Genomic DNA, 16,765 nt, shown 5'->3' on the forward strand with positions numbered 1-16,765 from the left:
TCTCTCCACTGGGCTCCTGTTGATGATGGTAGTCTGGTAGTTCCTCTCCTGCTTTGTACTAAAGTCCACTATCAGCTTCTTTGTCTTGCTGACGTTCAGGAGGAGATTGTTCCTCTGGCACCAATTCTCCAGATTTACAATCCCCTCTAGGTAAGCCGACTCATCATTGTTGGTGATCAGGCCCACCATTACAGTGTCGTCAGCAAACTTGATGATGGCGGTGGAGTTGGTAGTGGCCACGCAGTCGTGGGTGTACAAAGAGTACAGCAGGGGGCTCAGAACACAACCCTGGGGGGCTCCAGTGCTGAGAGTGAGTAAGGCTGAGACATGTCCGCCCATGCTGCCTGTGGTCTGCCAGTCAGAAAATTGAAGATCCACTGACACATTGATGAGCTGAGTCCCAGGTGCTCCAGCTTGGTGGTGAGTGTGAAGGAAATTATGGTATTAAATGCAGAGCTGTAGTCGATGAAGAGCATTTTAACATAATTCCCTTTCCTAGTGTCCAGGGGCCTCATGTATCAACGCTGCGTACGCACAAAAACTTTGCTTACGCCAGTTTTCACGCTCACGGTCGGATTTACTAACAGTAAAATTAATGTGAGAATGTGCGTTCTTCCACGCCAACTTCATGTCTGGCGTACTGTCATGCCCACTCAATCGCGACTGGCACTTTACCATCCACGCTACATTGGGCTAATCGCTAAAGCTAAGTCATCTGGTCGCCTAGGTTAGTTCATCCTGACACGTACGTGTATTTCTTGTGTGTGTTTGTTTTATTTCCGTTGGCGACTCCTAGAGGCAATTATGTTAAATTGCACACTACAAAGTATCGCACCAACACGTGAAAAACATTGCTATTAATTTATAATTGATACAATGGGTGACACAATATTTAACACAAAGTGACAATATTTTTCTACCAATTATGTGATTTAAACCATATAAAAGCATTTGCCAATTTATACAATCCTAAGTCTATGGCAATGGCAGTGTTGGCCTTATTAGAGGACATTGTCAGTGGCCGAATTCGAAGGGAACACGTTTTTAGGGATCACAGTGATTTTCTGGCCCACGATGATGACTGGCTTATTATCAGTTTTAGATTTCCAAGAGATATCCTCTTGGAGCTCTGTGCTGAGTTGGGTTCAAATTCGGAAAAAGAGACAGCGAGGAGCCATGCATTACCCGTTCCCTTACGGGTGCTGACAATGCTTGGTTTCCTGGCAACTGGTTCTTTCCAAAGGCAGACCACTCGGGGTTAAGCCAGTCGTCTTTGAGCCGTGCAATGCCAGCTGTATGGGACAGGATCATCCGCATGTCTAGTAGGTAGCCTATATAAGGTTACCATACCATGCAGTTGACCAGCCAAACATTAAAGCGCAATTTGCAGCGATCGCCTGTTTTTCTAATGTAATCGGAGAGATCGACTGCACGCACATTACTATAAAGGCGCCATCTGAAGACAAATTTGCATACGTGAATCGGAAACATTTCCAACTAATAAATGTGCAAATAATATGTGATGCTCAAATACGCCTAACAAATATTGTGGCAAGGTGGCCTGGGACAACCCATGATTCATTCATCCTCACAAACAGCATAGTTGGGATGAGGCTCCAGGGTGGCAGGGTGCGTGATGGGTGGCTTCTTGGTGAATGATGTATTTAAAGATATTATTCCAGCTAAGTTTTTTTTATTTTGTTATTATTTCCGGAGGACAAACTTCCAAATAACACAGTTTTTCTCCGGTCTACCTCTGATAGGAGCACCTCCAATTCACATTCTGTGAAGTTTCTCTTTTTGCTTGTTTTTGACATTGCTTTTTTGTTTGATTTTGCCAAAGTGGGATCATTAACATATTTATACGGAGGAGGAGGCAGGGAGGGGTTTTGTGCTCGTGCACGTGTGCTCAATTTCACGTTAATTCGGATGTACAAAGAGAATATGTATGGGATTCTGCGTACGCAGTGTTTCATACATCAGATTTTTTTTACTGCGTACGCACATTTACAGCTTTGTCTGTACGCAATGTTTTAGTATGAATTCAACGCAAGTCTTTGTACATGAGGCCCCAGGTAAGTAAATGATGTGTGGAGGAGATAAGAGATTGCATCATCTGTGGAATGGTTCTGGCGGTATGCAAACTGTAGTGAGTCGAGTGTGTCCGGTAGTGAAAAAATGAAGTCTCTGACCAGGCGTTCAAAGCACTTTATCACTACTGAGGTGAGGGCTGCAGGGCGATAATCGTTGAGAGAAGCAGGATGAGGTTTCTTCGGAACAGGAACAATGATGGATTCTTTGAAGCATGTGGGGATCACCGACTGAGATAAAGAGATGTTGAATATCTCAGTGAACACAGGTGCTAGCTGGTCTGCTCAGGCTCTGAGAATACGACCTGAGATGCTGTCTGGTCCTGCTGCTTTCCTGGTGTTCACTTTCTTGAAGGCTCTCCTCACGTCATGCTCGGTGATTCAATTCAATTTTATTTGTATAGCGCTTTTAGCAATTTTCATTGCCGCAAAGCAGCTTTACACAATCAAAAAAATTATTTACGTTTTTATGAAATGTGAATTTGTATAAATCAAAATGGTCAGTTTGTCCCCGGTGAGCAAGCCAAGGGCGACAGTGGCAAGGAAGATGGTAATAAGAAGAAACCTTGAGAGGAAGCAGACTCAACAGGGAACCCATCCTCATTTGGGTGAAACAGAAAGCAGTAAATAATCTGCATTTATACAGTGTGTTAGGTGGCAGGCAGTTCAGCTATAATAGCTGATGTTAACTGATGTTAATATGGAGTCCAGGTAGTTATTGAAGACCCAGGTAGACTTGTAGGAAGTTCCAGTCCTGAACTATCGAACTGTCAAGTCCCCAGAGAAACAGTTGCCAACACCAGTCAAAGCCAGAACCATCTTCTAGGTAGAGAGAATCATCCCCAGACACCTGACGCATCTCAGAGAGACACACGGGGCATCCATGTGACGAGATCTTCAACCAGAAGCGTGGTACCAGGATGGGTCGGTCAGGTCCGGAGGGCAGAGGGAGTCTGGATAACTGGCAGCTCTGGAACGACATGTGTAGCTCGACAGAGAGCGAGAAAGAGTGAAAGGGGGAGACAGGAGGAGAGAGGAAAGAGAAAGAGGGGGAGAAAGAGAAGAAGAGGAGAGATGGCAGTTAGGTATGGTCACAGTCACACAATGTATAATGTGAATGTATATTAACTGTAGAGTGCAAGCAGAGACTCCGGCAGGACTAACTATGACAGCATAACTAAAAGGGAGAGCCAGAAGGAAACCAAACATGAGGGCTTCCTGAGATGTAAAGCAAACAATCACCTCACCGTCAGCAAACCTGAGTGATCAATGAGAGTGAGGAAGACAGCATCCAAACATACCAGTTCACCATAATACTCTACGTCCATGAGTCCCCCAGATCTGCTCCTTTACCTATGGCAAATCTATTTATAAAAATGCTTGGCTAAATATATAGGTTTTTAGCCTGGACTTAAACACTGAGACTGTGTTTGAGTCCCGAACACTATTTGGAAGACTATTCCATAATTTTGGGGCTTTGTAAGAAAAAGCTCTGCCCTCAGCTGTATTTTTCATAAAACGCGGTACTGACAAGCAGCCTGCATCCTTTGATCGAAGTAGGCGTGGCGCTTCGTAAGACACTAGCAGTTCGCTCAGGTACTGCGGCACGAGACCATTTAATGATTTATATGTCAAGAGTAGTATTTTAAAATCAATGCGCAATTTCACAGGGAGCCAATGCAGTGAAGATAAGATAGGGGTGATGTGCTCATATCTTCTGGTTCTAGTGAGGAATCTCGCTGCTGCATTCTGGACTAGCTGAAGCTTATTTATGCATCTAGCTGAACAACCAGACAGTAAGGCATTACAATAGTCCAACCTAGAGGTGATAAAAGCATGAACTAGTTTTTCTGCATCGTTTAGCGACAATAAATTTCTTATCCTGGCAATATTTCTGAGGTAAAAGAATGCCATTCTGGTAATGTTATCTACATGAGCTTCAAATGAAAGGCTGGAATCAATAATCACACCAAGGTCTTTCACTGTTGCACTTGATGGAACAGAAAGGCCATCTAAAGTTACGGTGTGATCTAAAGAAAGTTAATTAGCATCCAATTTTTATGTCCTGCACACATTGCTCAATTATAGTAAGCTGTTTTTTCTTGGTAGGTTTTGCTGAGACATATAACTGTGTATCGTCAGCATAACAATGAAAACTAATACCATGCTTACGGATTATGTTGGCCAGAGTAAGCATGTAAAGGGAAAAAAGCAGTGGACCTAAAACTGAACCCTGCGGAACGCCAAACTCAACTAGAGAAAATGCAGAATAATCACCATTTAAGTCTACATACTGATAACGATGGGTCAGATAGGATCTAAGCCAGGAGAGGGCTGTACCCTTAATTCCTACTACATTTTCTAATCTGTGAAGAATAGCGTGATCAATGGTGTCGAAAGCTGCACTGAGGTCGAGTAATACAAGCATAGTTACACAACCCTGATCAAAGGCCAATAGGATGTCATTTACTACTTTAACGAGTGCTGTCTCTGTGCTGTGATGAGGCCTAAATCCTGACTGATACAGTTCATGTATGCCATTTCTATCTAGATCTGAGCATAGCTGCTCCGCTACTATCTTTTCCAGAATCTTAGAGATAAATGGTGAAGATGAACGCGTTTCCGGTGCTGGCAGTGTCTTCCTGTCTGCAGCCGTTAGCGCCGCTAGCATTAGCACAGCTAGCATTAGCATCGCTAGCGTCTTTAGCTGCAGCCTCGAAGCGAGCATAGAAGTTGTTCAGTTCGTCATACCGGTTGTTGGTGTTTTATAGTTTGTTATTGTCCTTAATCCCTGCCACAGGCTCCTAGAGTCACTCTGTTGGAGCTGTTTTCTCCTGTATCGCTGCTTCGCCTCTTTCACCGCCTTCCAGACGCTGTATGACGCTGCCTTGTACGGATTTCATGTCCCCCGACGTGAGTTCCGTGTTGTAGGCAGCGGTGCGAGATCTCATAGCGTCGCGGATGGTTTTATTCACTCACGGCTTCTGGTTGCGAAACGTTCCGATAGTCTTTTTCTCTACGGTATCGTCCGCTAGTTTTCCAATGAATCCCACAACCGCTTCCGTAAACACGCTGACGTCGTCATCGGAGCTGTTTCTGAACATGTCTCAGTCTTCGAGTGCGTCCTGTAACGCGGCCACCGATTGGTCTGTCCAGCGCGCGAACTCCCTCTGAACCGGAACTTCCTGTTTCAGCCTTTGTTTGTATTTTGGCATGAGGAAGATGGTGGCGTGGTCGGATTTACCAAACAGAGGGCGAGATTGTGCCTTGTAGCCGTCCTTGACTGTCGTGTAACAGTGGTCCAGTGTCCTTTCGCCCCTGGTGGGGCAGGTGATGTGCTGATGAAAGTTCGGCGCTGCGCATTTGAGGTTGGCACTGTTAAAGTCCCCCGCCACAATAAGCGCAGCATCTCGGTGCTGTGTCTGGTTCTGCAGCTCGCATAAGGCAGTGTCCGTGTCCGCTTGTGGTGGAATATAAACGGCGCTGATTATGACCGATGTAAACTCCCGAGGTAGATAAAAAGGACGACACATGATGGACAATAGTTCCAGATTTGGTGTGCAGGAGTGTGTAAGAGGAACAATGCTCGTGCTGTTGCACCAGCTGCTGTTCACCATTAAACACACGCCGCCTCCCCTTGACTTCCCCGAGTCCTGCGTCCTGTCCATGCGGTGAACCGAGAAGACCATGGCCGGCTGGATGGCATGGGTTCAGCCATGTCTCGGTGAAGCAGAGGAGATTGCAGTCCCGTATGTCTCTCTGGAACTTTACCCTGGCCCTGAGGTCATTAAGCTTGTTCCCCAGTGACTGGACGTTGGCGAGCAGGATGCTAGGCAGAGGTGTGCAGTGTGCACGGGCTCTCAGCCTGTTCCTGACGCCGGCTTGTATCTCTCGAGTCCGCCGCTTCACGTCGCGTCCTTTGTTCTTTCTCAGGATCTCACTCGGCCAGCTCGGACCCGGAGTTAAAAACGTTGAATTGTGAGTACGTTGTATACCAATAAAAACAAGGGTGTCTTTATCATAACTAATGTACTCCATGGTGGTAAGTTTTCCGATTTTAAAACACTGAAAACTAACTTAAAAAACAAAAACAAAGAAAAGGTGGCCGGAGCAGTTGTGACAGCAGCCGACCTCACCGGCGACATCTTGGATGAATCTAATGAGAGTGTTTACTAAATAGAGAGCATTGTTTATTAAATAACTCTTTTTTTTCTGTTTTAGTGTTTATTTTCTACATTTTTACATTTAAATTTCAGATTTAGTGAAAAATTTTAGTTTCTGTAACTTGCAAATTCTTCCACACTCATTGATACAAATTTTAAGACACACACACACACACACACAATAAAAAAAACAGTTAAATGTGCATAAATGTATATGAAAATATATGAGAAAAGTTAGATTTCAGGTTGTTTTTCCATCCATTAAACATGTTAATACATAATTAGTCAATATTTACAGTTGATTTCATTAATACAAACCAAATATTCAGATGTTTAACTGCAGATTCAGACTGTACGTGTGTGTGTGTGTGAGAGAGAGAGAGAGAGAGAGAGAGAGAGATGTCAGTGTTCTGATGTATCATCATTTCTCTCCCAGGCTGTGTTGGTGTAATCTTACAGATGAAAGCTGTAGAGTTCTGTCCTCAGTTCTCAGCTCAAACTCCTCCAGTCTGAGAGAACTGGACCTGAGTGACAATAACCTGCAGGATTCAGGAGTGAAGCTGCTCTCTGCTGGACTGGAGAATCCACACTGTACACTGGAGACACTCAGGTCAGATAATCACTTTTCTGTTTATTCTGTTTATCTGATTGTCATTATTATAGTATAAACCTAATAATAGTCAAATGTAGAGCAGCAAGTCTGATGTATAACAAGAAACTGAGAAAATATTAAACACTTTGTGTGTGTGTGTGTGTGTGTGTGTGTGCGCGCCATGTGGTGTATTGGCACCCTCAGCATAAACACTATAGAAAACTAATAAATTAATAATAATTATCAGTGATACATTTCACTCTATACCAGGGGTCGGCAACCTTAAATGAAAACAAAACACCGGAAGACACAAAACCTTTTTGTATGAAGCCCCCCAGGGGTCATGTGGTAAAATAAATAATACTAAACTGAGCGCGTGGATTAATAAACTGTGCATTTCTTTGAATACGCCGTTTTCACAGGGGCGGGGCTAAGAGAAACGCATGTCGATGGGGTTTAGTTTAGTAATCAGTGAGCACAGTTTGTTCGGTTGTGTTTTGTTTTACCACATGACCCCCGGGGGGCGCCATACTTTTGACACCTAAAATGAAGATAACACTGAATATATAATTATTTTTACCTTTATTTTACGTATAAAATTATTTATGAACTGTTATATTAATGAACTGCTACAGAGAAAAAACAATCTTATTTCTGCAACAAAAACATTTTGAAAGAAAGAAAAACAAAAAAAAAAACGCTGAGTTGAAGGTTATTTTCAAATAAAATACTGAATGTCTATTTTTCCTCCTCGTATTTATGAAATAAAAAGTCAAACTTCCACAAACAATCCACCTGCAGCAATCAAAAGTTGTCCTGTGTCTGTGTGCCGTCACCCTTTTATGGCGTGTACTGGAGCGTGCAGTCAGTGTCAATCTGAATAAAACTGGGACTCGAAAAGCTCAATAAATCGTGTACCGGCGGGAGTCACACATCGGTGGTTGTGACGCAGATTTTGTTAAAAGATCACCTTAATCTTGAAATTTAGACTAACATTAAAACAAACTAAGAAACAAAAATAAACTTAATTGAAATGAAATATTCATTATTTATTTTCCAAAGCCACAGGGAGCCGCAGCAGAGGGATGAAAGAGACACATGCGGCTCCGGAGCCGAGGGCTGCCGACTCCTGCTCTATACTAATGTTGGGACGGTTAATAAATAGGATAAACTGAACAAAATAACAAAAATGTTTCATTTATTTTACTTGTTTATCCTGGTCACACAACTTCTGTTCTAAACTTTCCACCATTTTGATGTTCCTGCTGACTTCATCCATATCCCTACTGTTTACATCCATATTGTATCTTCATGTTATGTCATGTTAATTTTTGAGGACGTTCACAAGCTCAACACAAAACTTACACAGGATGTGTGAAACAGCCATTAGAGGTGTGTGTGTGTGTGTGTGTGTGTGTACACTTAATTAAAATCAAGTATATTTCTGCCCTTAATCATCACATAGTTAATATATATATATATATATATATATATATATATATATATATATATATATATATATATATATATAAAAACAGGTAAAGTTCAGGTGATCAGCGAACAACATCATCAGGGTGAGACAGGAGCAGGAATCTGAAAAACAGACACAGAATCGAAACTGTAACAACCATCAGGACATAAATGTTTAATATAGACTTGGACTAACACACACAGAACATATAATACATACACCAGGGTGTGTAAGTGAACGGACACGTGTGTGTGTATCTATAATTGTTGATCTCTCTACAGGCTGATACGCTGCAGTATTACAGGTGAAGGTTGTGCTACTCTGGTTTCAGCTCTGAGGTCAAACCCCTCATCACACCTGAGAGAACTGAATCTGAACAACAGTCGACCAGGAGAATCAGGAGTGAAGCTGCTCTCCGATCTACTGAAGGATCCACACTGTACACTGGAGAAACTAGAGTGAGTTACTGACACACACACACACACTCTGTAAGATATTTTTTAAATACAGTAGGTAGTCAAGGTGAATGTCTATTACTGCCGCGCTCTCTGTCGCGGCAAAACGGCAAAGGCCAAAATAAATCAGTCGCATTTCGTGTCATTCATGAAACGACCACCAGGTGGCAGAAAGTGACATTTTCATTTGACACAGTTTTTATATATGATTTGAGCTTAAGTTATTAAAAAATTATATGTTGTATCGAGAAATACTAGTGATGGTAATTTTCATATTAAAGTACTTTATACAACAAACATCAGCACCACGTCTATTGACATTTGTACAATAATGAGTTCAAAAAATGGTTAAATGTTGTTTAAACAGACATGTTCACTAGCTAACAGTTTCATTTGTACGAAGAATTAACTGGTTTATTGTTATTATTTTTTGAAAAATGTTACATTTGAAGACATCAACCTTAAAATATAGAAATAACTGGAAAAATAGACTTTCAGAATAGAACATCAGAATAAGTTAAAGAATACACTCTAAAAAATACTGTGTTGTTTCTGTAAACACCTGGTTGGGGTATTTTGACCCAACAACAGTTTTATTTTTTATTCTTTGGTTTCTCCAAACAGCCTGTAAAATGTTAAAAATATTACTGTTACTGTGTCACAAAGTGTAGTTTTAAGAGTTGTTTAGGCGAGAATGTATGTGTTTACAGCTCACAAGCTCCATCGGTTATTAAACATAGCGTCTGTTTAGAAAAAAAAGGTCCCAACGTTTTCGGAGATTTGGCGATGCCCATGTACATGCCTTATGTACCGGCCTAACGCAGCCTCATCGCGGAAAGATTTTCTGAAAACTGCCGCTAGCTGTGATGTCTGTAATTGTTAAAACAGCGAAGGTATTATATTTTGGTTATTTCTAATCTTCTTTGGTATATTACGGTTATAGTATAATATCGCGGCTGTGTGACGCATCCTGTACTCTGCATTCCAGACTCTTTGGTGGATGTTGATGTTTATTTTAAAGTTTTTTTTCTTTTTTTTTCTTTGATGTTACCTAGACAAGGCAGTGTCTTCCCACCTGGGAGTTTCTCCAGCATACTGATTTTGTCATGTTTTGTCCTCATCTGTTAAATTTTTGAAAACAACAGTTTTTTCAGCCCACATTTTAATAATCAATAATATAAAAAAAATGTTTAATTGTTCTTGTTCTTAAATTTATATTAAAGTAAATGAAATCATAATAGGTAAAACAGTAAAATAAATAGTTTAATGGTTTAAATAGTTAAAAAATATTAAGATGGGGAATGCTTAATGTCATGTGGGCATTATAAGACTGAAAAAATGCTTTATTAATTGTGGGCTATTTTTGTTTATCTACAATATTTGTTTATTTAATTTAAATCAGGTTTGGGCTCGGGATTGAGCTGCCACCGTAATTCTTCTCTTTAATTTCCTACGTAGTCTAATCAGCGCTTTTTGAGAGTGCGGAGGAATTTTGTTGTACTAAATAATATTTATGCCGTATAATCAGGGGCTCTTATTCCTACTTATCCTGGGATGTTTTTCTTTTAGTGTTACTGTGTGTGCTTTACAATCTCAGACAACAATTAAATGCAAATAATTCACCCCCCAGGTGTGAATCAGCTGTTCTCGTCTATACATTCAGAGAAACTGAAATGAACCTCTCCCCACTTGAAGACCCTCTTGGATCTGAGGCTCTTCTAAAGAACTGCAGTGCTCCAGGCCTCTTCTTAAATTTGTGTAAATTTTAAATCTTCTGGATTCTAGATCCTAAAATTGACATTGTTAACGTATTTAATTCATGGAATGGAAGAAATTGTGATTTTCCTTATCATAACATACGTTACCTCTACACACAATAAGTTTCTTTGGTATGCTTATAAAATGTTTTAATTTGAGATTTTATCTAAAAATATATAATAAGAAGAAAAAGAAGAAGAAGAAACCAAATAAAATGATTCCATTTGTATTTTCCATTTGTAAAAAAGCATAAAAATCATGGGTTGTGTATCGAGTGATTAAAAACAATATTTCCTTATAATATGGTATAATATGGAAACTTTCCATTTCTTCCATTCCAGTCATTAAAAAACAGTAACAATGTCAATTTTGGAATCCACAGAAGGTCAGTGGTCCAAGCACAACGTAATAATCTTTCTATGATAAAATGACTCTTCAGTTTTAAATAATCATTCAATGCTGAACACAAACAGCATAAAAGCATTATAATAATAACCAGAATAATAATTATGCTTTTTTTGCTGTTTGTGTCCAGCATTGAATAATTATTTGATCATGAATGGCTGAAATAAAGCTCCTCACATCGCGTGCGCTTTTACTTTTAAAAACTGAAGTGTTTATACAGCAAGTATATATTTGTGCTCTGTTGTTTTCCTGGGGTACTGATTTTACATTTTGTTTGCTTTGCAAAAGTCGCCCCTCTTTATGATAGATGAATATTATGACTGAAACAAAGCTGCTCCTATCGGCTCTTAGCGGCAGAGAGATGAAAAGTGCAAAATGAAAGCGTGAACCAAAAACAGCAGTTACATTTTATTCATAAAATACTCTGATTACAAACAACAACACGGCACAATGCATGTGTGTGAATGGCTGAAATGTGGTTGTGAATAAGCCTTTTAGCGAATGTAAAATGTTCGCGTGAACCCACGGTGTGCGTGTGCGCTCTTTCACTTTGCCGAGTTTTGATCAAAATGCAGACGAACGCGCGCAATCCATCCCGAGAAATACAACAAACACAAATCAAATTTATACTCGCTAAATAAGCGATGTGAAACGTACGCTTTATTTCAGTCATAATATACTAACATATTTTTGCTGTGTAGTGGACCGCGCGTGCATAGCCTCTCGCGGGCGAGCCTTTCTCTAAACACGCCGTTTTAACGGAGGTAGGGTTAAGAAAGTGAAGTGAAGTAAAGTGAGGGGGCTATGAAGGTGATCATGTCATCTCGTCATCTCCGCAGCAGTGGATGCGCCAGTCATTCACGTTTCCTATGAATTACATAATCCATAATTACATAAAACATAATATTTTTCCATTAGTTTATATTAAAGCAGACATTTTGCTTTCTGTAAGTATATATTTTTCACGTCTGTGAGGCGAGTATACACGGCGTTTCGGTTTATTTTCTGACGCGCTTAAGTTCACTGAAACCGATACAGAATAGCGCTGTATCCCTGTTTGCTTTCATTATTTTACAACATCATAACGTTTTGTCATCATTGTGCGTGCACTTAAATAAAAGTAAAGTCTTATAAAGGCTATGTAGCTTATATAGGTTAATTATATAGTTTTTGCCCATTAATCTGACAACACCTGTGACTCACCCACATTTCCTGATACACACAGCCAGAGTTTTCTGGTTACGCGAGTGTTACACATAATAAAATATAAAGGCTCACTGTGTTAACATTTACTTTGCTTAAATTCGATGAAACTAAGAAACCCCTATATTAAAGTTCTAAATTTGTACTGTAATTTTAGTACTGTGATGATAAATTCGTTTAATGTTTTACTTGTATTTTATAAGGTTTTTGGCGGCGGTGATACAGCGCAACGGGGGTGCTGGGATGTGAAAATGTAATTTGTTAAAATGTTTTTATTATTTATTAATTAGAATTATGATGATCATAACAGCCTACTGCATTTAATTCTTATAATAAGGCAAAAACACATCGACATCTGCTGACGCAGTAGCACGGCCTGACAATGTTTTAATTTTATGGTAATTAATTTTCGTTTATTTTAGGTAATAAATCTACTACAAATTTAATGAACACAAAAATATAAGATGACAAAAAGAAAACCTACATGCGTAGCATTTCTAATTTCATTTACACATGATAAAATCTAATGGCTCCCATGTTAACACTTACTTCGATTAAATTTTATCCTAATAAGATATAATTGAATTAAAATTCTACATTTGTACTGTAATTTTAGTTCTGTGATTATGAATTCGTTTAACTACAATGTTTCACTTGATTTTTATCCGCTACTACGTGCAGCTCTAAAGGAGCTGCGGCTCATTAATCCTGCAGAGAATGAACTGATGCCCGAGGAGTCATTCTATAGTTATATAGCGCCACTCAGCAGTAAAAGCCAGCAAACGCACAAACCCAAATGCCGCCAAGCGCCGCAGTAAAACCAGAATACCGCTTGAGTAACATCTGTACACTAAGTTAATTCTACTCTCTTCCTCTTGAATATGATCTTAAGGTGCTAACTCTCCCTCTCTCTCTCTCTCTACATGCGCTGGGTGTGATGAGACGTGTGTAAGACTGTTTGGCGTCTTGCCGAGTTTAGACAGACTGTCCATTTTTTCACCACTTTTCTTTTCTTAGTGAATGTTGTTAGCAAAATGGAGCTAATAGATTGGCGTGAGAGAGAGTGGGCAGGGCACCATGGCCTCTGAGTTTAGTGTGGAGACTTTGTCTCTCCGATATGGCGTTAGGTGTGTGCTGGGGGACGGTGTACAGGTAGAGGAGGTGCTGTTAGTGGTGGGAGAGCAGGTCGGGTGTGGGAGTATCTACTCTGCCTCCGAGATAAACAAGGCAATGATTGTGTTTCTCACAAATATGAATCTTGTGAGCTCGATAATAAAGACTGGAATTAGTGTGAGAGGATCCACGGTACACAGTTACCCCGCTGTCTGTCCCTGCGTCGTGAGTGATGATCTCTAACGTGCCCCCATTTATTAAGGCAAGGCAATAATGAAGGAGCTGACCCACTTTGGAAAGTTCGTCTGTCCTATGAGAGCTATCCCACTCAGGTGTAAGAGCTCCAACATGAGACACATTTTGGGACACAAATTTTAATGGTTTTAAATAACCAAGAACAGACATTAAATGTAGAGTTTTTAAGTGTAAAGAGGGGAACAGCAGTCATTGCCACCAAGAAGTGGCTGAGGTGTTTTGAGTATGGGGACGTAGGACATAGAAGGCTAAACTGTCCACACGGAGCTGTGCTTGAACCTGAGGGTCGAACACCCTGAACACACCGCACCCGGCGCTGACACCAACACTGACACCACTCTAAACAGTGCAAGTACAGAATCCACCACTGACAGTGACCCTGTCCCTAATGCTGACTCCGCCCACAATGTCTGCAATGGAGAGAAACAGGAGCAACAGACCAGCACATCTCCATCGACACCCAAAGAAACACAGACAGAAAACACTGCAGCTAAACCCAGAAAAAAAAGAGAGGAGACTCCCACTACAGAACATACTAATGAACCCACTACCACCATCACCAAGAGAAAACACAAAGTGAGACTCTGAGTGCAGCAGCACAGGATAGTGAGGGAGCAGCAAACACACACACACACACACACACCCCTATGGACATTGAGGAACAAGCAAACCCCTTTTTCTTGGAGCAACTAAATCACTTGCAGATGCCGGAAGTAAAAAAAAAAGACGCTTAGTAAAAACACTACTACAAAGTACGGAGAAAAAAAAAAGTCCACTGTCACTTAGGAGAACAGAGACAGTAATTTGTATATTAATAATTTGTATATATATCTATAATCTCACAATAAAGAGTGTATAAAACTCTCTCTCTGTCTCTCTCTCTAACACCTCCTGGTTCGTCTCTGGATGAACATCTGTACAACTTCCACTCTTTGTTCTTCAGGATTTCACCAGGACGTGTTAAAATGGTTCATGTCCTTTTTGGGATCAGAGGTTCATACCACCAGGCGTTTGGCTAAACATATAAATACTCAAAGTCTTTACCTTTCTGACAAACAAAGTGTGTGTTTGTGTGTGTACGTATATGACTGTGTCTTTCCTGGAGTCAGTAAGATTATCGAGCACAGCGGACAAACCAAGAGACTCGTTTATTTAAATACGAAACTTTTAAACTTTACACACACACACACACACACACACACACACACACACACACACACACACACAATGTTACAGTCAGAGATTCACATCATGACCATGAACACTGCAGCAAAATTTTCCTTTTTAATGATTTCTTTACCCCGGTCCAAAATAAACTAAATCTTGTGATAATTTGTCTGATTTTCTTTTTATGTAAACTGTGTGTGTGTGTGTGTGTGTGTGTGAGAGAGAGAGAGTGAGAGAGATGTCAGTGTTCTGATGTATCATCATTTCTCTCCCAGACTGTGTTGGTGTGGTCTGACAGATGAAAGCTGTAGATTTCTGTCCTCAGTTCTCAGCTCAAACTCCTCCAGTTTGAGAGAACTGGACCTGAGTTACAATAACCTGCAGGATTCAGGAGTGAAGCTGCTCTCTGCTGGACTGGAGAATCCACACTGTACACTGGAGACACTGAGGTCAGATCATCACTTTCACATTCTGTTTATCTGATTGTCATTATTATAGTATAAACCTAATAATAGTCAAATGTAGAGCAACAAGTCTGATGTAGAACAAGAGACTGAGAAAATATTAAACATTTTAAATATAAATTTAATGATCAGTGATACATTTAATTCTGTTCTAATGTTCTAATTGTTAATAATCAGGTTAAACTACACAATTAACTCACATGTTTTATTTATTTTACCTGAAAATGCATTCTGGGTACAGAAGATCAAATAGAGTGTATGTACCCCTCTACAGGTGCATTGTGGGATGTCTGTAGATTAATTTATACACTTAGGTGTAAAATACTAAATCCTTAAATAACTACTTAAAATAATTAACCAGCGGTCAGGTCCACATGTGTAATGTCTCGTCAAGAGAATCCCAAATCTCAGGAAACACACTAGAGGAGGCAAAGTTTTATTTATTTAAAGTGTGTGTGTGTGTGTAAGTGTGTGTGTGTGTGTGTGTGTGAGAGAGTGAGTGAGTGTGTGTGCTCTTTGTTGGTTGTGTATCTGGTTAGTTTGTGGAGTTTTGGTTATCTGTCCTTGAGGGTTTGTGACTGCAGTCGCTCAATAGTTCAAGACTAGAATTTCCTACATTTTACTTGAGCCTCAATTAACAAAACTGGACTCTACACTCTAAAAAAAAAAATAAAACTGTGGTTTACTAATTCATACTGCTCTATCACATTAACATGTTACACTTAGTTTATTTTTAAACTATATTTACCCTTTACTCGAGGAGTCTATCTATATCACATCAAAATATAAACAAAGCATCAATACAAACGTTACCATTTAAATTAAACATTCATTTGCCAAATTTAACAAGACATAAAGTCTAAACTCAACCTGGTTTACTTTGCAAATCACACGTAACAAGATCATAAAAACAGTGAGCTGAATTGATTTTATTAGTAAACAGTCTCACAATCAATACCCAATCAATACATCTCACACAGGCATTATACAGTTAATATGTGGAATGTAGACTTTTGTATTAGAATCTACTGAGTCACATTTTACATCTGAAAGATTGCACACCTTCACACTTTTCCGTTTCCTGCAAACTGTGGGATCCATACAAGTGTGTGTACAGGCCTTCTTAGGTCTTAAAGGAGCAAAGAAAGTCTAAATGAAGACAGGACACTGAATATCCATGACCAAAGGTACCATGTTTCACTCCATAATGATTGAAATTCCTTTTGATGATGTGACAAATGTGCAGAGCTTACACTGCCATCCCATCAGCAGGCACCTAAAAGAGGAACGTCTCGGGTTATTTTGTTGTAACCCTGTTCCCTGAAAAGGCGGGAACGAAATGCTGCGTGAAAACGCTATGGGAATATCTTTTCGTGTTGCCGGTTGTGAAGCATGTGTGTACCAAACACGCCAAATTTTGGCTTATATAACCTCGGTCAGGTGACGTCATCTGATTAGATGCACCTGCAGGTTATAAATAGGAGTGAGCCGGCAACATTCCTCAGATTGATTGTCTGAACGGACGTCCGGTCACGTGGGCAGTGCGGCATTGGGACGCAGCATCTCGTTCCCGCCTTTTCAGGGAACAGGGTTACAACAAAGTAACCCGAGACGTTCCCTTTCAAAGGC

At 40.2% G+C, this 16,765-nt stretch overlaps 1 protein-coding gene across 4 annotated transcripts in view; it reads left to right on the forward strand.

Moving 5' to 3' along the window:
* The window catches only part of LOC128520719 (NACHT, LRR and PYD domains-containing protein 3-like), a 53,492-nt gene that overhangs the window by 9,044 nt on the left and 27,683 nt on the right, over positions 1-16,765 (forward strand). For 2 of the 4 annotated variants that reach the window (XM_053495084.1, XM_053495085.1), the window contains exons 7-9: positions 6,690-6,863; positions 8,598-8,774; positions 14,948-15,121. In XM_053495084.1, coding sequence (XP_053351059.1) covers positions 6,690-6,863; positions 8,598-8,774; positions 14,948-15,121 — 525 coding nt within the window. Of the gene's footprint in view, positions 1-6,689; positions 6,864-8,597; positions 8,775-14,947; positions 15,122-16,765 lie in introns of those variants that run through there. The other 2 variants (XM_053495087.1, XM_053495086.1) reach the window with 2 other exon arrangements.

The sequence above is a fragment of the Clarias gariepinus genome, chromosome 4 (genome assembly GCF_024256425.1).
Source record: "Clarias gariepinus isolate MV-2021 ecotype Netherlands chromosome 4, CGAR_prim_01v2, whole genome shotgun sequence".
Lineage (NCBI taxonomy): Eukaryota > Metazoa > Chordata > Actinopteri > Siluriformes > Clariidae > Clarias > Clarias gariepinus.